We start from the raw sequence: 22,714 nt of genomic DNA on the forward strand, positions 1-22,714 counted from the left end.
TGAGAAACAACTGTGAAGTGTCCCCAAGTCACCTCCGCATTGCACACAGACCCACAACAAAGGAGATGGGCTCTTGTGGGTCACCCGTCAGGTGTTGCAAAGGTATCTTGTCCACCTTCCTCTAGAATGCAAGAGGGTACAACCTGGGCAACTTTTAATATTTGTGGACTTTAACTCCCAGGTCATCACAACGTAAAAATAGGTGTGGAGACTCTGGAAAGAGGGCAGAGAAGAGCAACCAAGAGGATTAGGGGACTGGAGGACAAAACATATGAAAAAAACCACCCTCAGCGCTGGTAGCCCATCGTTCCCGCCTCAACACTGCATCAAATCCTGTTTGCTTCTAGAAACCTACGAAGAACGTTTGCAGGATTTGAGTGTGTCTAGTTTCATGAAAAGAAAGACCAGGGGGGGACATGATAGCAGCCTTCCAGGATTTGAGGGGTTGCCACAGAGAGGAGGGGATCCACCTATTCTCCAAAGCACCAGGGGGTAGGACAAGAAGCAACGGGTGGAAACTAATCAAGAGGAGAAGCAACCTAGAACTAAGGAGAAACTTCCTAAGAGTGAGGACAATTAACCAGTGGAACAGCTTGCCACAAGAATAGAATAGAATAGAACAGAACATAGAACATAAAATAGAATAGAACATAGAATAGAACAGAACATAGAATAGAACAGAAGATAGAATAGAATAGAATAGAACACAGAATAGAACATAGAATAGAATAGAACATAGAATAGAATAGAACAGAACATAGAATAGAATAGAACATAAAATAGAATAGAACATAGAATAGAATAGAACAGAACATAGAATAGAACAGAACATAGAATAGAACAGAACATAGAATAGAACAGAACATAGAATAGAATAGAATAGAACACAGAATAGAACACAGAATAGAACACAGAATAGAATAGAACATAGAATAGAAGAACATAGAATAGAATAGAACATAGAATAGAATAGAACATAAAATAGAATAGAACATAGAATAGAATAGAACATAGAATAGAATAGAACATAAAATAGAACAGAACATAGAATAGAACAGAACATAGAATAGAACAGAACATAGAATAGAATAGAATAGAATAGAACATAGAATAGAAGAACATAGAATAGAATAGAACATAAAATAGAATAGAACATAGAATAGAACATAGAATAGAATAGAACAGAACATAGAATAGAACAGAACATAGAATAGAACAGAACATAGAATAGAACATAGAATAGAATAGAACATAGAATAGAATAGAACAGAACATAGAATAGAACAGAACATAGAATAGAACAGAACATAGAATAGAACATAGAATAGAATAGAACATAGAATAGAACAGAACATAAAATAGAACAGAACATAGAATAGAAGAATAGAATAGAACATAGAATAGAACAGAACATAGAATAGAACAGAACAGAACAGAATAGAATAACAGAGTTGGAAGGGACCTTGGAGGTCTTCTAGTCCAACCCCCTGCTTAGGCAGAAAACCCTATAACATTGATCGCCAACCTTTTTCACCTCGGGTACCAAAAGCATGCCCACATGTGCCACCCATAATTTAATGCCCCCCCTATTTCCCCACACACACACACATGCATGTATGGCTTTCTTGGATCCTGGGGAGGGCAAAATGGGCCTTCCCCACCCCTGGAGGCCTTTTGGAGGTTGGAAAAGGGCCATTTTCTGATTTCCGGTGAGCCCAGTACGTCCGTTTTCCGCCCTCCCCAGCCTCCAGAGGCTTTCTAGGAGCCTGGGGAGGGCGGAAAATGGCTCAACGTGCGAACAGGAATTTCGAGAATGGAAATTCCTCCGGAGGGCGAAAAACGGCTGAAAATCAAGGCCGAAAATCAGCTGGCCAGCGCACCCATGCATGCTGGAGCTGACAGGGCAATGCCTGGCGTGCCCTCAGAAATGGCTCCGTGTGGCCCTTGTGGCAGGCGTGCCATAGTTTCGCCATCACAGCCCTAGACCATCTCAGACAAACGGTTGTCCAATCTCTTCTTAAAAACCTCCAGGGTTGGGAGCGTTCACAACTTCTGGAGGCAAGGGGTTCCCCTGGTTAATTGTTCTGTCAGTTCGAAAGCAGAGGGGTGGGGGGAAGCGGAGCGTACTTGAATCTCTCTGGCGTGAGGAAGTTCAGCAGGTGGAAGAGCTCCTCCAGGTTGTTCTGCAGAGGAGTCCCCGTCAGGAGCAGCTTGTGGTCGATCTTGTAACCGTTCAGCACCCTGAAGAACTGAAATCGAGCGCGGAGGGCGATCAAGGGCCCGTAGCCGCTTTTTCCCCTCCTCTTCCTCCCTCATCCCCCTCCCCCCCCACCTTGGCCTGCCACAAACCTGCTGGTTTGCTGTCATTCTCACCTTGGACTGATTATTCTTGAGCCGGTGAGCTTCATCCACCACGAGGCAGGCCCACCGGATGGAGGCCAAGGCAGCCTGGTCGATGGTGACCAGCTCGTAGGATGTCAGGAGGACGTGAAACTTCACCTGAGCTTCTCTCTGGGGGGGAAGAAAGAGAGGAGGAGGAGGCTGTCACCGGTGCCACTCACTTGTCTAGGATGAACGGACAGTGACCTCAGCAAGAGGCCAAACTCAAATGTTTAATGTGCGTTTCACAAACCCTCCCCTGCTGAGAGCCAGTTCGGTCTAGGGGTTAAGGCATCAGACTAGAAAGTGGGAGACTGGGAGTTCTAGTCCTGGCACAGGCATGAAAGCCGGCTGGGTGATTTTGGGCCAATCATCGGGTATCAGTGAGATCTAGTCCTGTCTTAAGCATGAAAGCCAGCTGGGTGACTTTGGGCCAATCACCAGGAGATTGTGAGTTCTAGTCCTATCTTAAGCATGAAAGCTGTTGGGTGGCCTCTCTCACAGCCTAACACACTTCACAGGGTTGTCGTGGTGGGGAAAGTAGGAGGGAGGACTTCCTTGTCAAAAATAATAAAAGTGGGATCCACGTAAATAAATACGCTTTAAAACTAAATAAATAAACCCAGAATGGGCTTAAATGTTTCACGCTCCTCTCAATAAAGGGGGGGGGGGGGAGAGAGATGTGGCCTCAATTAAGAGCTTATTTCCCTTGACCTTAGTTTCCTAGCACTGTTGCTGATCCAGAAAATCAACACAAACCGTTAGCTCAGTTAAACAGAGCCCTATGTCTTGGGCGAAAGTGCAGAGTCCCGTTGTCGTTTTGAAGTTGACACCTATTGCCGGTTTTAAGGAAAGCCGTCAAGATGGCCCAATTGGAATCCCCCCCGTTAAAGACTCAACATTGGAGCCTTTCAAGGCTTAGATAAAGACAACAATCGAAGTGTTTGTCTGACAGGGAGCCACTGATAGGGGCCTTTCATCCCCCTGCCCCATCACCCCTGCCCTCTCCCCCCACCCCTGCTCCTCTTTCCCACCCTTTCTACGATCCTGGCACTTTGTTCCAAATGCATCAGGCACTTCCCCATCGGTCCACTGGAGGGCGAACAATGGCCGCTGTAGGACTAGCTCTCCTTAATGGGCGAGGCTTTCCAGAGTTATGCTGGAATATACACACGTGTGCGCGCGCACACACACGCACAGACACACACACCTGGGGTGTCTTAAACCCCTTCCCCCCATATTTGTTTCCAGAGAGTAAGTCATCTGTGTACCAAGTTTGGTTGAAATTGCTCGAGGCATTCCAGAGTTATGCTGGAACATACATACATACATGCAGTCTTTTTTAGATTAGATGATGATAGATAGATAGATAGATAGATAGATAGATAGATAGATAGATAGATAGATAGATAGATAGATAGATATTTAGATATGGGTGGGTGGGTGGGTGGGTGGGTGGGTGGATGGATGGATGGATGGATGGATGGATGATAGATAGATAGATAAGATAGATAGATAGACAGATAGATAGAGATAGAATGATGGACAGATAGACAGACAGACAGACAGACAGATAGATATGGGTGGGTGGGTGGATGGATGATACATAGATAGATAGATAGATAGATAGATAGATAGATAGATAGATAGATAGATAGATAGATAGATAGATAGATAGATAGATAGACAGAGAGAGAGAGAGAGAGAGAGAGAGAGAGAGATAGAATGATGGACAGATAGACAGACAGACAGACAGATAGATATGGGTGGGTGGGTGGATGATAGATAGATAGATAGATAGATAGATAGATAGATAGATAGATAGATAGATAGAGGTAGAATAATAGAAAGAAAGAAAGATAGATAGATGATAGATAGATAGATAGATAGATAGATAGATAGATAGATAGATAGATAGATAGATAGATAGATAGATAGATATAGGTAGAATAATAGAAAGAAAGAAAGAAAGATAGATAGATGATAGATAGATAGATAGATAGATAGATAGATAGATAGATATAGATAGATAAGGATAGATACATAGACAGACAGACAGACAGACAGACAGACAGACAGACAGAGATAGATAGATAGATAGATAGATAGATAGATAGATAGATAGATAGATAGACAGATAGATATGGGTGGGTGGATGGATGATAGATAGATAGATAGATGATAGATAGATAGATAGATAGATAGATAGATAGATAGATAGATAGATAGATATAGGTAGAATAATAGAAAGAAAGAAAGATAGATAGATGATAGATAGATAGATAGATAGATAGATAGATAGATAGATAGATAGATAGATAGATATAGGTAGAATAATAGAAAGAAAGAAAGAAAGAAAGAAAGAAAGAAAGAAAGAAAGAAAGATAGATGATAGATAGATAGATAGATAGATAGATAGATAGAGATAGATAGAGATAGATAGATAGATAGATAGATAGATAGAGATAGATAGATAGATAGATAGATAGAGATAGATAGAGATAGATAGATAGATAGATAGATAGATAGAGATAGATAGATAGATAGATAGATAGAGATAGATAGAGATAGATAGAGATAGATAGATAGATAGATAGATAGATAGATAGATAGATAGATAGAGATAGATAGATAGATAGATAGAGATAGATAGATAGATAGATAGATAGAGATAGATAGATAGATAAAGACAGATACATAGACAGACAGACAGACAGACAGACATAGATAGATAGAATGATAGATAGAATGGTAGATAGATAGATAGAGATTCTCCTTCACTTGCCTTCATTTTAAAGGCTTTCTTCCCGCCTTTGATGGCGTTGTCCTCGAAGGAAAACTCGTTCTCCCGGATGATCGAACGGCTGTCCTTGTCTCCCGTGTACGTTACCACGTAGAAATTCGGCGCCCACATCTGAAACTCCCGTTCCCAGTTGATGATGGTGGACAGAGGGGCGCTGACTAGGAAGGGCCCCTTGGTGTGGCCCTGGATACGAGAGGGGACAAAAAAAGGGGGAGGGGAGTGGATCAGGGATGAATGACAGGCAGTCCTCGACTTATACAGCAGTTCGTTTAGTGACCATTCGGAGGGACAACGGGATAGTGATTGATGATCGTTTTCCACACTTACGACTGTTGTAGCATCCCCGTATTCACATGATCAAAATTCAGATGCTCAGCAACTGACTCGTATTTAAGACGGTTGCAGCGTCCCCCCGGGGGTCAGGTGATGCCCTTTTTGCAACCACCTGACAAGCAAAGCCCACGGGGAAGCCAGATTCACTTAATGACTGGATTACTAACTTAACAACCGCAGCGATTCACACAACTGTAGCAAGAAAGGTCGTAAAAGGGGGCAAAACTCACTGAACAAAGCTTGTATTTTAAGAGCAGAAACGTCGAGCTCAACTATGGCCATAAGTCGAGGACTACCTGTATTACAATATTGCAATTGTAATAATGTGTTATATTATTCCAGTTTTAATAGCAACAGCACTGAGACTTATATGCCGCTTCAGTGTTTAACAGCCCTCTCTAAGCAGTTTACAGAGTCAGCCTCTTACCCCCCCCCCCAACTACCCCGCCGCCCCAACAATCTGGCTCCTCATTTTACCGACCTCGGGAAGGAAGGACAGAAGTCAACTTTGAGCCAATCAGGATCGAACTGCAGGCAATCGGGCAGAATTAACCTGCAAGACCGCATTCTAACCACCGTTCCACCATGCTTTATTGTATTGAACGGATGGATCCCGCTCGATCGAAAGCATCCCCCAAAGGAGACCTCAAACAAGATGGATCGATCGATTGGCCATCAGCAAATACGGCGGGCCCAATTGGCCAAGGAAAGCTCGGGACCATATGGGTTAGAAATATGCAAAACCTGAGAGAGAAAGATGGGTTGCCCTCTCCCCTCCCTGGAAGAGCTTTATAGCTCCCGCTGCTTTAAGAAAGTTCAAAAGATTCTTAAAAATCCATCTCATCCTTTTTTTAAAAAAAACTATTATCATCTGGCAGACGGTACAGGACAATAAAAACAAGGACAAATAGGCTTCTATCCCAGGGCAGAAACTATATCAGATTCTGCTGTATAGTACAATATTAATGCAGTATTAGAAAACTAAGACCATGGCATCCGGCCCTCTCCATTCCTGGCAAATCGATGAGGGAAGAAATGGAGGGAGTGACAGATTTTATTTCCCTGGGCTCCAAGATCACCGCAGAGGATGACAGCAGCCACGAAATGAAAAGAGGCTCGTTCCTGGGGAGGAAAGCGATGGCAAATCTACACAGCATCCTAAAAAGCAGAGACATCACCCTGCCAACAAAAGTACGTATAGTCAAGGTTTATGGTTCTCCCAGTTGCAATGGATGGCTGTGAAAGTTGGACCTTAAGGAAGGCTGAGCGCCAAAGAATGGAGGCCTTTGAACTCTGGTGCTGGAGAAGAAGACTCCTGCATTGAGTCCCTTGGACTGCAAGGCCATCCAACCGGTCAGTCCTAGAGGAGATCAACCCTGATTGCTGTTGAGAAGGCCAGATCCTGAAGAAGGAACTCAAAGACTTTGGCCACCTAATGAGAAGGAAGGACTCACTGGAGAAGAGCCTCATGCTGGGAAGGATGGAGGGCAGAAGAAGAAGAAGGAGGGGGCTGGATGGAGTCCCTGAAGCAGTAGGTGTGAGCTTCAATGGACTCCGGAGGATGGTAGAGGACAGGAAGGTCAGACACAACTTCGCAACTCACGACAACAAATGCAGTATCAGGGGTTTTTCAATTCCATTGCATAGAAGGTGAAGGAAGTGTCTTTATTTTTATAGTTATAAGGTACACCGAAAATGGCATTTTAATTCAGTTATACGAGGTGCAATGACAATAAAGTAAATGGATAGGATTGTATGGATTCAGTTGGGCCCCACCCAGAGACCCTTTGTTGAGAGAAACCAGTGAGTGTGTGTGTGTGTGTTTCAAAAGGCTGACATATATAAAGAAATAAACTTGCCCATCTATATGGGTAACGTGACCACGTGTGCCCCCCCCCCTTTCCCTGACTCAGCTCCACGCAGCCATTCTCTGCCTGTGTGCAATTTTTATTTTGGACTCCCGGGAGCCCTCTTAGGCCAAGAGAGAGCTCCATTCATAAAAAAATGAAAATAAAATTTAAAAAAAAAAAGCCAGAAGGAGCCAGGCTCCCCTGTGCCTCAACCGGGATCACTGACACACCGCCAGCCGCGCCAGCTGTTCGCACGGAAAGAACAGCTGTTCGCAGAAGGGCCCTTGCGCCTGCAGCTGACACGCGCTCCCTACCCAGGATGCGGTCTTGTTGCCGGAACGCGGGGGGACAAGTACGTCGCCGCAAGAGTCCTAAGACAGTCCAAATCAACATCGCGATCACGGCGGAGAGGGTGGCGGGGGAAACCTCTGCACCGCGCGGCAACGGAGACAAGGGCACATGGTGCAGCCAGGCGCATCCCCACTAAGGAAAGACGTTTTGTTTCCTCCCCAGGCAGCCATGACTAAAAGGGGGGGGGTGAGCCAAGGCTTTCTTGGTGCAAATGTGATTCTCCCCCCACCTCCCCTTGAGAGTCTGGTCCTTTTCTCTAGAGGGAAAGGAAGAGAGGAAAAGCCCATTGATGTTGGGCTAAAGAAAACAGCAGCTGGAGCTCTTAGAAGTTATCAGCTGCTGGGCTCCAGCAGAGAGAGAGAGAGAGCGCGGAGACACAGAGAGACAGAGAAAGAGAGAGACACAGAGAGAGAGAGAGAGAGAGACAGACAGACAGACAGAGACAGAGAGACAGACAGACAGAGAAAGAGAGACACAGTGAGAGAGAGAAAGACAGAGACAGAGACACAGAGAGAAAGAGGGAGACAGAGACAGAGAGAGAGAAAGAAAGGGAGTGACAGAGAGACAGAGACAGAAAGAGAAAGAAAGCAAGAGAGAGGCAGAGAGGGAAAGAGAGAGAGAGAAAGAAAGAGAAAGAAAGCAAGAGAGAGAGAGAGAGAGAGAAAGAGAGAGAAAGAGAGAGAGAGAAAAAGAGAGAGAAAGACAGAGAGAAAGAGAAAGAAAGAGAGAAAGAGAGAGAGAAAGAAAGGGAGAGAGAGAGAAAGAGAAAGGAGAAAGAGAGACAGAGAAAGATAGAGAGTGAGAGAAGAGAGAGAGAAAGGAAGAGAGAGGAAGAGAAAGAAAGAAAGAGAGACAGAGAAAGAAAGAGAGAGAGACAGAGAGAGAGACACGGAGAGAGAGAGAGAGAGAGAGAGAGAGAGAGAGAGAGAAATCACACACACCCTTTTCATCTTCGTAAAAAGAGCCTGCAACTCGAGGGCTTCAGCCAAGTGTGCTGGCAAAGGAAGGAGAACACACACACACACACACACACACACACACACACATGGACGGCTGTTCTGGCCAGAGGAACCAAGAGGGGGCAAAGGAGGCGTCCCAAGGCCTCTCCAGATGTGGCTCAGGCAGGCAGGAAGAATCTGAACACTGAGATGGAAACTCTGAAGGGCCCAAGAGGGCAGGGGGCTACGGGGGGGGGGGGGATTGGGGGAGAGGCGTAATCAAGTGAAGAAAGTCAGCAGCCGCCCCCCCTCCTAGAGGAATGAAATATCCTAGGGAATATTCCAAAGGCAGAATATGACCTTTTCCCTAAAGGAGAAACCTTGCTTCTAAAGACAGAAAGGCTTTTAGGATCAAGGGACTACTGACAGCAGCCAGGAGTACCGTATTTTTCGGATTATAAGGCGCACCCAGATTTCGAAGAGGTCAGTAAGAAAAAAAAAGTTTTGGTCCTCCGCGGTCCCCAGCAGCACTCTGCAGGCTTCAGCAGGGCAAAAACGCCATTTCCCACAAAAACGGAGGCCTTTTTGCCTTCCCCCAGCCCTGCTGAAGCCTGCAGAGTGCTGCTGGGGGCTGGGGGAAGGCAAAAAGATCTGGCTTTTTGTGGAACACAGCTCCTTTTCCCCCAAAACTGGATGCGGGAGCAGGGTTCAGGAGGCCCCAAATGGCTTTATTCGGTGTATAAGACGCACCTACATTTCCACGCTCTTTTAGGAGGGGGGGGGGAAGGTGCGTCTTATGCTCCAAAAAATAAAGTATATTTGCAAAATACTGGAAGAATGAGACTACACCACCAGATGAGGATGTAATTAGGAAAATATTCGACTGCACTGAGATGGACAGACTGACTTTAAAAATAAAAGCTAAAGATGACAGAATATTACTTAAATTACTCTATCATTCTATCTTTCTATCTCTGTCTGTCTGTCTATCTATTTATCTTTATCTATCTATGCACTGTATCTATCTATCTATCTATCTATCTATCTATCTATCTATCTATCTACATCTATCTATATCTATCTATCTATCTACTGTATCTATCTATCTATCTATCTATCTATCATCTATCATCTATCTATCTATCTATCTATCTATCTATCAACTGTATCTATCATCCATCTATCTATCTATCTATCTAGCTATCTATCTCTATCTATCTATCTATCTATCTATCTATCTATCTATCTATCAACTGTATCTATCTATCTATCTATCTATCTATCTATCTATCTATCTATCATCTATCTACTGTATCTATCTATCTATCTATCTATCTATCTATCTATCTATCTATCTATCTATCAACTGTATCTATCTATCTATCAACTGTATCTATCATCCATCTATCTATCTATCTATCTATCTATCTATCTATCTATCTATCTATATCTATCTATCTATCTATCTATCTATCTATCAACTGTATCTATCTATATCTATCTATCTATCTATCTATCTATCTATCTATCTATCTATCTATCTATCTACTGTATCTATCAATCTATCTATCAACTGTATATCTATCTACTGTATCTATCTATCTATCTATTTATCTATCTATCTATCTATCTATCTATCTATCTATCTATCTATCTATCTATCAACTGTATCTATCTATCTATCAACTGTATCTATCATCCATCTATCTATCTATCTATCTATCTATCTATATCTATCTATCTATCTATCAACTGTATCTATCTATATCTATCTATCTATCATCTATCTATCTATCTATCTATCTATCTATCTATCTATCTACTGTATCTATCAATCTATCTATCAACTGTATATCTATCTACTGTATCTATCTATCTATCTATTTATCTATCTATCTATCTATCTATCTATCTATCAACTGTATCTATCTATATCTATCTATCTATCTATCTATCTATCTATCTATCTATCTACTGCATCTATCTATCTATCTACTGCATCTATCTATCTATCTATCTATCTATCTATCTATCTATCATCTATCTACTGTATCTATCTATCTATCTATCTATCTATCTATCTATCTATCTATCTATCTATCTATCTATCTATCCTGTATCTATCTATCTCCATCTATCTATATCTATCTATCTACTGTATCTATCATCTATCTATCTATCTATCTATCTATCTATCTATCTATCTATCTATCTATCTATCATCTATCTATATCTATCTATCTATCATCTATCTATCATCTATCTATCTATCTATCTATCTATCTATCTATCTATCTATCTATCTATCTATCCTGTATCTATGTATGTATGTATCTATCTATCATATATGTATGTATGTATGTATGTATGTATGTATGTATGTATGTATCTGTCTGTCTAAAAAAGGCTATGTATGAACTAAACGTAAAGATGGTCTATGACGGTGATGGCGAACGTTTTTCTGCTCGAGTGCCAAAAGGGCACATGCACGCACAACAGCAACACAGGTGCATCCCCACACCCATAATGCAATGCCCTCCCACCCGGCGCATGCCCACCGGCCTCACTGAAGCCCCCAGACTTCTGGTACACCCGTTGGGCCATTTTTCACCCTGCCCAGGCCTCAGGAAAGACTCCGGAGCCTGTGGATGGGGGGAAAAAGCCCAACAGGCCTCCCCGGGAGTTTGTTTCCAAAGCCTGGGGATGGGGGAAACGGCCTCCCCCGCCATGCAGAAGGCTGAAAATCAGCTGGGCAGGACGTGGATGAGCGCTGCAGCTGACATAGGGCAACGCCTTGCGTGCCCTCAAGTGTTGGTCTGCCTGCCGCCTATGGCACACATGCCATAGTTTCGCCATCACGGGTCTATAATTATAAATACGCCAATATATTTAACGGAATTATAAATAAGCTAATATGAAAAGAAACTTTGGCAAAACCATTCTGTTATATTATTACTATTACTATTGTGTTAATAGTTTTCACCTCCCCCCCCCCCTGTTCTTTTTTTGTAAATTATATACCCAGACGATACCCTGTCTTCAAAACGTTCGTGAATAATAATTTAATAAAAAGACAGAAACCCAAGAAGAGCCTCCGCCCTCTGCCCCATGTCGAACCGAAGGGGCTCCAGCTTCTAGAAATGCAGATTTGGTCATCCAAATTCAAGACAGGATTTAAAAACCCCAAGGAACCGGCATCCAAGATTAACGACGTTTGTTAAACCGAGATTTTTTTTTTAATAAAAAACCCAACTCATGGCCGGCCGTCCTGCGACAAACTCCCGTGACAATCGAATAACAAGAGATGCAAAACGAGCCTCTAAATGACCAAAGCCTGTGTAGAACAAAGTGTAGGAAAAGCCAGGGGCTCATCCAAACCAGGTGGTCAGCCACGGCCCAGAATTACACAGCTTTGCCATTAAGAATCTCCCTTCCAAGCAGCCTCCACGTTTCCAGGGTTTTTTCCCCTCGCTTGGAAATGAACCCAGAGGGACGTTTCTTCCAACGCAAGAGTGGGAGAAAAGAAAGGGAGAAAAAACCCCTTCTCTTCCGGTGTAAAATAAACGGAGAGGGAGAGGGAGAGGAGAAGAGGACGCAAAACAGGTTGGCCTGTCTGTGCAAGCAGCCACAATTTGGAAATGGAAAAGAAGAGGGAGGGGGAAATCAGAGAGGAAAGGGCAGGAAGGGGCACAAGCTGGACTCCCAAGGAACTCCATGAGTGCACCTGTGAGTGTGTGTGTGTGTGAAAGAGAGAGAGAGAGAGAGAGACAGAGCAGAACAAAAAGAGAGAAAGAGACTAAGAGAATGAAAAAGTAAGAGAGAGAGAAGGGGAGAAAGAGAGAGAGAGAGAAAAACCTAAGGGAATGAGAGAGAAACAGAGAGAGAGGGAGAGAGAGATAAAAGGAAGAGATAAGCAAAAGAAAAGGCGAGAGAGAGAAAAGAGAAAAGAGAGAAAGAGTAAGAGAAAAAGCGAGGGAGAAAGACAGACAGATAGAAAGAGAAAGAGAGGGAGAAAGAGAAAGAAAGAAACTAAGAAACTCAGGGGAAGACGAAAGAGAGAGAAGATAGAGAAGAGAGAAAAAGAGAGGGAGAAAGACAAAGAGAGAAAAGGGGAGAAAGAAAGGGAGAAACAGAGAAAGAAAGATGACAGAGAGAAAGAGAGAGAAGAGAGAGTAGGAGAGAAAGAGTGAGGGAGAAAGACAGAAAGAGAAAGAGAGAAAAGGGGAGAAAGAAAGAGAGAGAAACTAAGAAACAGAGAGAAAGAAAGGCGAGAGAGAGAAAGAAGAAAGTAAGAGAGAGCAAGGGAGAAAGACAGAGAAAGAGAGAGAGAAAGGAGGAAGGAAGGAAAGAAAGAAAGAAAGGGGGAGAGAGAGAAAGAGAGAAGCCAAGCGTCCTCCTGCCTTTAAATGAGGCCTGTGGGCGGGGGGATGGGGGGGGGTCCTTACCTCCCTGTAGAGCGAGTAGAGGAAGACGATGGTCTGGATGGTCTTGCCGAGGCCCATCTCGTCTGCCAGGATGGTGTCCGTGCTTTGCGCCCAGGAGAAGCGCAGCCAGTTCAGCCCTTCCAGCTGGTACATGTGAAGGGTCCCTCCGGTCGACGTGACGAAGCGCGGCTGGCTCTCGTACTTCACCGTGGGCTACGGGGAGGAAAGGGCACCACCAGGTGGCCCGCTTACACACCTGAACCCAGAGAGCTGTGCTCCCGCTCCCTTAGCTGCAGCCCTCGACTTACGACCGTTCGCTTAGCAACCGTTCAAAGGGACAACGGCACCGGGGGGAAAAATGACTTGGGCCCGTTTTTCACACTTAACGACCGTTGCATCCTCCCCTGTGCTCCAAATTCAGACACTTGGCAAAGGACTCATATTTATGACGGTCGCAGTGTCCTTCTGACGAGCCAAGTCAAGGGGGGGGGACCGGATTCGCTTAACAACCATGGGACTCGCTTAACAACGGCCGTGATTCACTCAACGACACCGGCAAGAAATCGTGGTAAAAGTGGGGCAAAATCTGCTTAAGAAAGGTCTCGCTTCACAGCAGAGAGGGGGGGCTCCGTCATGGTCGTAAGGCGAGGACTGCCTGCAGGCCCCCCGCCCGACTACCGCACAGGAGTGACTCACGTCGGTGGTGGGGGACGTGGGTGGGTCATCCAACTCCTTCTTTTTTTTCTTGTACTTCCTGGGCTGGACAGGATCTTCCCCCATAATTAATTCTCTGGGTCAGGAAGAGAGGGAAAAAAATGATCTTAGGTCCCCCTGCAGAGGCTGCTGCTAAGCTGAGCTGACACGACTAGAATCAGAAGGGACCTCGGAGGTCCTCTAGTCCAACCCCCCCGCTCAGGCAGGAGACAGGAGTTTCTCAGCAAAGAGTTTCTTTCTCACATGTCTGTCCGGCAGGGGAGATGAATAGTTGTCTGCCTCATTTATTCATCCCTGCCCCCTGACTTTTATCTCCAGAGATAGGGTGGATCTTCCCTAGCAGCGGTGGCTCTTCCACCCCGAGGACCGGCCCCTAGATTTCCACTGTTCTCCTCTCCTCTGTCTTGCTCAAAGTTCCAATTTATGAAGAGAGCCATGTTGGCACATCTGGGAAAACCCGAATCTGAATGCTTCCTGGTTCTCCCCATCTAGTTGAAAGTTCAAGATCTTGCCCCCAACACCCACAAGTCCATCCCATGGTCTCTCCTCTGTCTTCTGTGCATCTGCGCATCAGGCACTGGACCCAGCTGTTCCTCCTCTTCCTCATCAGCCACCTCCAGACCTGGAGGTGTTGACTGTCCCTCTGAGGGCTGATGGACAGCCCAGGCTCCGCGCCCCCCCCCTCCAAGCTCCATTCCCTCTTCCCCCTCGAATGGGGACCCTGACTCCCACGCTGCCTCCTCCTCCTCCTCCTCTGATTCGGCTGCTGGGCAGGCCACAACAGTCCTTCTTTTCTCTAGACTGGCCATACCCAATTCCTGCAACCGTCCTTCATATGTTTTAGCCTCCAGGCCTTTACGTTCTCCCCTATTACAGCCCTCCTTACCTGTGTGACCAGTAGGCCTGCTTGTGGTACTCATATTCGGGGATGGCCATTTCGTCTTCTTCCCAGGTGGACTGGTCGTAGGAGAGGTCCCGCCACTTCACCAGGTAGTGATAGATGCCCTTTTTGTCAATGCTGCAGGCGGTCAATCCAGGAGGGGGGCGCAGGGAAAGAGCGGAGCAGAAAAGAAGGACACATATCAGGGTTTATTGATTGTGCTCCGTATCAGCAATGGTTGCTAAGATTACAAAGCAGCTGATGGAATCAGGAAATCAACCCACAGTTCAACGCTTCTCATTTGTGAATCTGAATGCAACAAACGAACAAAAAATGCCACTGTATAAGAATCTGAGAATTCGGACTGCAGGGAAAGGCACCAGGGTAGAAATCAGGAGAACAGGGAATTCTAGTCCTGCCTTAAGCAAGAAAGCCAATCAGCAGGAGATGGTGAGTTCCAGTTCCACCTTAGCCTAAAAGCCATCTGGGTGACTTTGGCCCAATTACCAGGAGACGGTGAGTTCTAGTTCCGCCTTAGGCTGAAAGCCAGCTGGGTGACTTTGAGCCAATCACGAGGGGATGGTGAGTTCCAGTCCTATCTTAGGCATGAAAGTTGGATGGGTGACTTTGAGCCAAACACCAGGAGACAGGGAGTTCTAATCCTGCCTTAAGCATGAAAGGCAGCTGGGTGACTATGGGCCAATCACCAGGAGACAGGGAATTCTAGTCCTGCCTTAAGCATGAAAGGAGGCTGGGTGATTGAGCCAATCAGGAGACGGTGAGTTCTAGTCCCACTTTAAGTATGAAACCAGCTGGGTGACTTTGGGCCAATCACCAGGAGACGGTGAGTTCTAATTCCGCCTTAGGCATGAAAGCCATTTGAGTGATGTTAAGCCAGTCATTCCCTCTCACCCTAACCCACCTCCCAGGGTTCTTGTTGCAGGGAAAATAGAAAGGAACACGATGCATATTCTCCACCTTGAACTAATTATAAAGTAAAATAAAGGTGGGATTAAAAAAAAATCTAACCCCCCCCCCAAACCGCCAAGGCTTCCAGTCCAATGGAAAGTGACCTGTGGTTTATCACCCGATGGATGGTCATCCAGTCGGGCTTGATGCCGTAGCGGTAGTAGCTCTCTTCCATCTCGGCGTAGAGGGGGTCCTTGCTCTTCCTTTTCTCGCTCTTCCCGTCATCGTCGCCGGAGCCGTAGTCAAACGGGGGAGGCTCGTCCATGTCGTTCTTCCGCTGGTAATTTCTGTACATCACCAAGTGGAAAATCTCCAGCTGGGATTGGAAGGGAGGGCAGAAGGGAGGCGTCAGCCCGGAGGATTTTGGACCGTGTGAATCCAAAGCATCCGAGCAAGGATGCGCCCACACTACAGATACAAAGACTGAGGTTTCGGCTATCACCACCAATCAATCGCGGATAGGCTGTTTTTTCTCCACGTTTGAAAAGCCTGGTTTTCTCTCCCGATTTAAAAACCTTGATTTTGATATTACTATTAATTTTTTTTATTAATAAAATTTACATGGCCATCCAACTCACTCAGGGTGGCTCCAGCCAGTTTACAGAAATAAAACCTCAAATACAAAAACTATAAGATAGATGAGAGAGAGAGAGAGAGAGAGAGACAGAGACAGAGACAGAGACAGACAAGAGAGAGACAGAGAGAGAGATCGATAGATAGATAAGATATTGGTAGGTTGGTAGGTAGGCAGGCAGACAAATGAGAGAGATTATAGATAGATAGAAGAGAGAGAGATTAGAGGGAGAGATGATTGATAGGTAGATGAATGGATGGATGGATGGATGGATAGATAGAAATAGATAAAGAGAGGGAGATTAGAGAGAGATGATTGATAGCTGGGTGGGTATGTATGTATGTATGTATGTATGTGGGTGGGTGGGTAGGAAGGGAGGGAGGGAGGGAGAGAGAGAGAGAGAGAGAGATGATAGATAGATAGATAGATAGATAGATAGATAGATAGATAGATAGATAGATAAAGAAAGATGGAGATTAGAGAGAGATGATTGATAGGTAAATGGATGGATGGATGGATGGATGGATGGATGGATGGACAGACAGACAGAAGATAGTTTATAGATAGCTAGATAGAGGTTGATAGAGATAGATGATAGATAGATAGATCGATAGATCGATAGATATATATAGAGAGAGATTAGAGAGAGATGATTGATCGGTGGGTAGGTAGGTAGAGAGAGAGAGAGAGAGATAAAGAGAGAGATATTTGATAGGTAAATGGATGTATGGACAGACGGACAGACAGAAGACAGTTTATAGATAGCTAGATAGAGGTTGATAGAGATAGATAGATGATAGATAGATGATAGATAGGCAGGGAGGGAGGGGGGAGATTAGAGAGAGATGATTGATAGGTAAATGGAGAGTTGGTTGATAGATAGATGGATGGATGGATGGATGGATAGATAGATAGATAGATAGATAGATAGATAGATAGATAGATAGATACAGTAGATAGATAGATAGATAGGATAGATTATAGATAGATAGATAGATAGATAGATAGATAGATAGATAGATAGATAGATAGATAGATAGATAGAGACAGAGAGAGAGAGAGGGAGGGAGGGAGGGAGATTAGAGAGATGATTGATAGGTAAATTGAGAGTTGATAGATAGATAGATAGATAGATAGATAGATAGATAGATGATAGATAGGATAGATGATTGATAGATAGTTAGATAGTTAGATAGATAGATAGATAGATAGATAGTTAGATAGATAGATAGATAGACAGATAGATAGATAGATGATAGATAGATAGATGATAGATAGATAGATAGGATAGATGATAGATAGATAGATAGATAGATAGATAGATAGATAGATAGATAGATAGATAACGACCCAAACCCCTCCTTGCCAGCAATCAACAGCCAGATAAGCAATGATTAGCACCAAGATTAATATTAGACCAACAATCAAGAAGTAAACAATTTCCCAATCAAGGAACGACCAACACAGACAAACAAACAGCCACAACAGCCTAATTGAGGAATTACCAGGAAGAAAACAACCCTCCCACCAACACAGGCAGCGCATGCCATGGTAGGGAATGCCCTGAGAGCAAACCCCACGCCCTTCTAGCACTGATGAGGTTCCCTAGTTGGGTCATGAAATGTTTCCAAGGAATCAGCCAAGCTCCGAGATCACCGAGGATCCCACAGTCTTCCTCTTCCTCTTCTTCCTCCCCTCCGCCTCCTCTCCTCCTCCCCCATCTCCTCCCTCCCCTCCACAAATCCCCCCTCCCTTCTAGCACTGATGACGTTCCTAGTTCGGTCACAAAACGTCTGCAAGAAAATCTCCAAGTTCCAAGGATCCCACAGTTCTCTTCCTCCTCCTCTCCCCCCCCCCACTTCTCCTTCTTCTCTACTCCAAAAACCCCACTCCCTTCTAACACTGATGACGTTCCCTAGTTTGGTCATGAAAGGTCTGCAAAAAAAAAAAACACCCAGCTACCCAGCTCAGGGAGCAAAAGGGTTTCCCTGTCCTTTTCTTCCTCCTCCTCCTCCTCCTCCTCCTCCTTTCTTCTTTGCAAACTCCACTCCCTTGTAGCACTGAAGATGCTCCCTAGTTGGGTCATGAAACGTCTGCAAGAAAAGTACCAAGCTCAGAGAGCACCAAGGACCCCACTGTCTTTCTCCTTCTCCTCTCATTCCTCCACCCCAGAAACCACACCCCCTTCTAGCACTGATGACGTTCCATCGTTGGGTCATAAAACGTCAATAAGAAAACAACCAAGCTCAGAGAGCACCAAGGACCCCACAGTCCTCCTTCTACCTTCCCCTCCTCTTCTTCTCTGCAAACCCCACTCCCTTCTAACACGGATGACGTTCCCTAGTTGGGTCACGAAACGTCTGCAAGGAAACCACCAAGCTCAGGGACCCCCAGGGACCCCCGAGTCCTCTCTCCTGACCTCTTTAACCCTGACCTATAAATACTCCCTTTCATTTTTTGTTCAGCGGTAAATAAAATGTATAGTCATCGTTACATACAACCGTATATCCAAAAAGGCCCACTGAGAAAACAAAAACAGCCGGGACCGGCAAAGCAGAGCTCCCAGTTCAAAGCCCCGAGCTCCACGCAGCCAGGGCTGACCCTCAGAAACCCCACATTCGGTTAGAGGGTCTGACTGCCCTCCCAGCCCCCCTTTGAAGACCTCTGCCCCCTCCCCTCCACTCTACCTCCCTGCTGCCCTCGCCCGCCGTGCCAAAGGGGGTACCTGCAGTTCCTTTATCCAGGAGCAATGCCAGTACGAGAGGCCGACCCATTTGACGAAGAACTCGCGCTCCGAACGTCCCTGGAGCAACTTGGGGGGTGGGTCGTCAGGGTTGCCGTCGGAGGGCAGGGGGACCGCCACCGGCGTGGGGGGCTCGCCCCATCGCCAGTGGAGAATCTTCTGGACCCGGCCCTTCAGCATGGGGCACTGCGGGCGGGAAGGAGGAACCGTCAGAAATCGGGACGCTTCTCTCTTGAAGGTTAAAACCTAGCATGTTTTTACGCCTGCGCCTACCCGGTTTCCCCCGAAAATAAGACCCTCCCCGGATAATAAGCCCAATCGGGCTTTGGAGCGCAGGCGCTGAAATAAGCCCTCCCCCAAAATATTGCAACACAGCAGCAGCCATGAAGTGACCACGCTCGCCGCCTCCTGCACCTCAAAAATAATGAGACCTCCCCAAAAATAAGGCCAAGCGCTTATTTTGGGGGGGTCAAAAGAAAATTAGACCCTGTCTTATTTTGGGGGAAACATGGTAATAATAAGCCCTACCTCCCCCTCCCCAAAATAAGCCGAATTTAATGCCTGCGCAGCTGGCCACTGAAGAAGTGGTCCGTGATTCCATTCTTTCCTCATTGTCCTGTTCTTTCCTTGCTAGTGACCAAAGTTACAACGGCACCGGGGGGGGGGGGGAGAGGGACTTTTTTTGACCACAGTTTCACGACCGTCGCAGCCATCCCCACGGCCGCGGGATCAAAATCACGGCCGTCTTTAAAAGAGTCAGACAGTTGTTCAGTGAATTTGGATTCCCACCACCACCACCGGCTTTGCTGGTCAGAGAAGGTCACCAAAGAGGAATCGCGTTGACTCCCGACACGCTGCGACCGTCACAAATGTGAGTCGGAGGTCAAGCTATCTGAATATAAACCATGGGGATGAGGCACCGGTCATAAGAGTGAAAAACAGTCCCATTTTTGGGATGGAGTTGTAACTTTGAACGGTCACTAAATGAACTTTTGTAAGTGGAGGGCAACCTGTAAGAGGGAGGGAGAGCCACCACAGAGTCCCAGTTCTTCTGGGTCCCACCAGATGGCGCTCCTCAAAAGAGGGGACCCCTAACATTCTCCGCCTCCCTGCTCTGGCGGGTCACATGGATGTCACTGGGAAAAGAGGGTCCTCCAAATAACAGGGAAGGAGCCACCATGGAGAAGGCCCTCCTTCTGGGTCCCGCCAGAAGTATAGGGACGATGAGGGTGAGGATCCACCCTCCCTCCCAGCCTCCCTTGTCATCCAACCGCTCCCTCCGAAGTCCTTCCCCCAGCACCCTCACCGTGCAGCGGGGACACAGCCACTCCCCGTTGGGGATCTCCGGGAGAGGCGGGTTGAGGCAGTGGATGTGGTAGGAAGAGATGCAGGCGTCGCAGCACAGGAGCTCCCCGCCGTCCTTGCAGACCCGGCAGTATTCCATGTGGTCGTCCTCCTCTTCCTTCTCGTCCAGCTCCCCTTCGTATTCGTCCTCCTCCTCCTTCGGCTCCCACTGCACCCCTTCTTTCTCCTGTAGGATACGACACCGCCACACACACACACACACACAAAGAAGAGCTGGATTATGAAGGAGGGGTCAGCACACAGCAGGGCTGGGGAGTTCGAAAGAGGAAGCAAAGCCAGAGCGACTCCGGCGACCCCATGCAAGAATTTTGAAAAAGGAGGTGGGGCAGAGGTGGGTCCCTCCCGGTTCGTACCGGTTCGGCCGAATAGGTAGTAACTCGGCCGGACGTGTGACCGTACCGGTTTTATCCTCAGCGCCGCCATCTTGATTCATGGAAAAAATGTACATTTTGTTTCCTTTTTGCCACCAGTAGCCTCCCACCGTCCAGTACGATCCCACAGAGTTGGCCTCCTCAGGGTGCCGTCGGCCAGACAGTGTCAGCTGGTGACCCCCAGGGGGAGAGCCTTCTCTGTGGGAGCGCCTTCCCTCTGGAATGAGCTGCCCCCGGAGCTTCGCATAATCCCCTACCTCCGGTCCTTCCGACGCGCCCTAAAAAGTTGGCTTTTCCAGCAAGCCGGCCTGGCCTGTTAATGTGAATTTATTTTAAATGTACTGTTTCTCTTTTTTTAAAAAAAAATCGGTTTGGTCTTTTTGGAATTGGGTTTAATCTTTTTTTAACTTTTGTGATGTGTGTTTTTAATGTTGTACGCCGCCCTGAGTCCTTTTGGAGAAGGGCGGCATATAAATCCAAATAAACCTTAAACCTTAAACCCTTTTTAATACAGTGCACCTGCGCAGACCTTTTTAAGTGCAAATGTGCACTCAAGCAAAGTGAGCATGGGCCTGCAAAATTTTTCGGCCGCTGAACCGGTAGTAGTTCCGGCAGGGACCCACCCCTGGGGTAGGGGGAGCTTTAAGCATTGGGGGGTGGGGGGTTTGTACAGAATCGCTTGGTAGAATTTAGGATTCAGTAGAGAGATCTGGTTCCCGATCTTCGCAGATCCCCAGCCTGACTCTCCCTGTTTACAAGAGGGGGTACTCAGACGGTTCGGATCGGTTCGGCCGAACCAGTAGCGGAGACCTGCAGCCACCCACCCGCCCCGGCTCCATGACGTCCAAAGTAGCCTCGTTTTCGACAACGCACAAGAGCAAAGCGCATGCGTGGAAGGCCCACGCACAAGGTACGGAAGGCCAGCGCACTCACATTCGCGAACCGGTGGTGAACGGCTGTGAATCCCACTTCTGCAGGTATCCTCGACTTACAACCACCGTTCGGCCTGATTTCCACCGCGAAGCAAGGCAGCGGGGAAGTCAGCTTTGCCCCAATTTCTACGACCTTTCCCACCACGGTCGTTCCAGCGAAATCGCCACAGTGGTTAAGTTAGTTCCCGCAGTCGTTCAGTGAATCACTGGCTTTCCCCCTTCTGATTTCGCTTCTCCGAAGGTCGCCAAAGGGGGAATCACGTGAGACACTCAATCCCGGGGACACTGTGACGGTTGTAAATACGAGTCCGTCGCCAAGTGTCCAGGTTTTGGTCATGTGACCACGGGGATGCTGCAACGGTCGTTGAGTGTGAAAAAGGGCCGCAAGTCACTTTTTTTCCACTGCCTTTATAACCTCAGTCACTAAATGAACGGTTGTTAAGTCGAGGACTACCCGTACTGTTCTAGAGAGCTGATTTTTAGCCTTTGGAGTGAAGAAATAGACCAGAGCAACACAACTGGAAGGGGACCTTGAAGGTCTTCTAGTCCAACCCGCTGCTCAAGGAGGAGACAAGTGACCATCCAGTTTCTTCTTTAAAATGTCCAGTGATGGAGCACCCACAAATTCTGGTGGCAAGCTGTTTCACTGGTTAATTGATTTAGGATTATAGAATAACCAGAATAATAGAGTTGGAAGGGACCTTGGAGGTCCTCTAGTCCAACCCCCTGCTTAAGCAGGAGACCCTATACCAGTGACGGCAAACCTTTTCGGCACCAAGTCATGGCCAAAACCCAGAAGGGGAGCTGCCCAGAGGGCATGCGCACACCAGAAAATGAATGTCCGGTTTCTGGCGCATGCATGCACACCAGCCAGCTAGCCTTCTGTTACTGGCACGCATGCGTGCACAATGATCAGCAGGCCACCACGCTGGAAAACGGAAGACCACTCTTCCAGTTTCTGGCACTGCCACACACACAAATGCCAGCTGATCATTGCGCGCACATGCGCTCCAGAAACCCAGAAGAGGAACGGGCAACTCCGCGCCTGCCAGGCGACATGGCTCCGTGGGCACACTTCGGGCACAGGT

The 22,714-nt window shown here is 46.5% G+C and overlaps 1 protein-coding gene across 3 annotated transcripts in view; it reads right to left on the reverse strand.

Moving 5' to 3' along the window:
- LOC309400816 (chromodomain-helicase-DNA-binding protein 3-like) overlaps positions 1-22,714 on the reverse strand; it is a 110,559-nt gene that overhangs the window by 45,789 nt on the left and 42,056 nt on the right. For 2 of the 3 annotated variants that reach the window (XM_081969504.1, XM_081969506.1), the window contains exons 9-17: positions 20,265-20,489; positions 18,941-19,144; positions 15,746-15,957; positions 14,679-14,810; positions 13,775-13,868; positions 13,100-13,291; positions 5,165-5,365; positions 2,374-2,511; positions 2,128-2,249 (exon numbers count right to left, since the gene is read on the reverse strand). In XM_081969504.1, coding sequence (XP_081825630.1) covers positions 2,128-2,249; positions 2,374-2,511; positions 5,165-5,365; positions 13,100-13,291; positions 13,775-13,868; positions 14,679-14,810; positions 15,746-15,957; positions 18,941-19,144; positions 20,265-20,489 — 1,520 coding nt within the window. Of the gene's footprint in view, positions 1-2,127; positions 2,250-2,373; positions 2,512-5,160; positions 5,366-13,099; positions 13,292-13,774; positions 13,869-14,678; positions 14,811-15,745; positions 15,958-18,940; positions 19,145-20,264; positions 20,490-22,714 lie in introns of all 3 variants that reach the window. The other variant, XM_081969505.1, reaches the window with a different exon arrangement.

Source organism: Natrix helvetica, assembly GCF_964273705.1.
Source record: "Natrix helvetica genome assembly, chromosome: W".
Classification (NCBI taxonomy): domain Eukaryota; kingdom Metazoa; phylum Chordata; class Lepidosauria; order Squamata; family Natricidae; genus Natrix; species Natrix helvetica.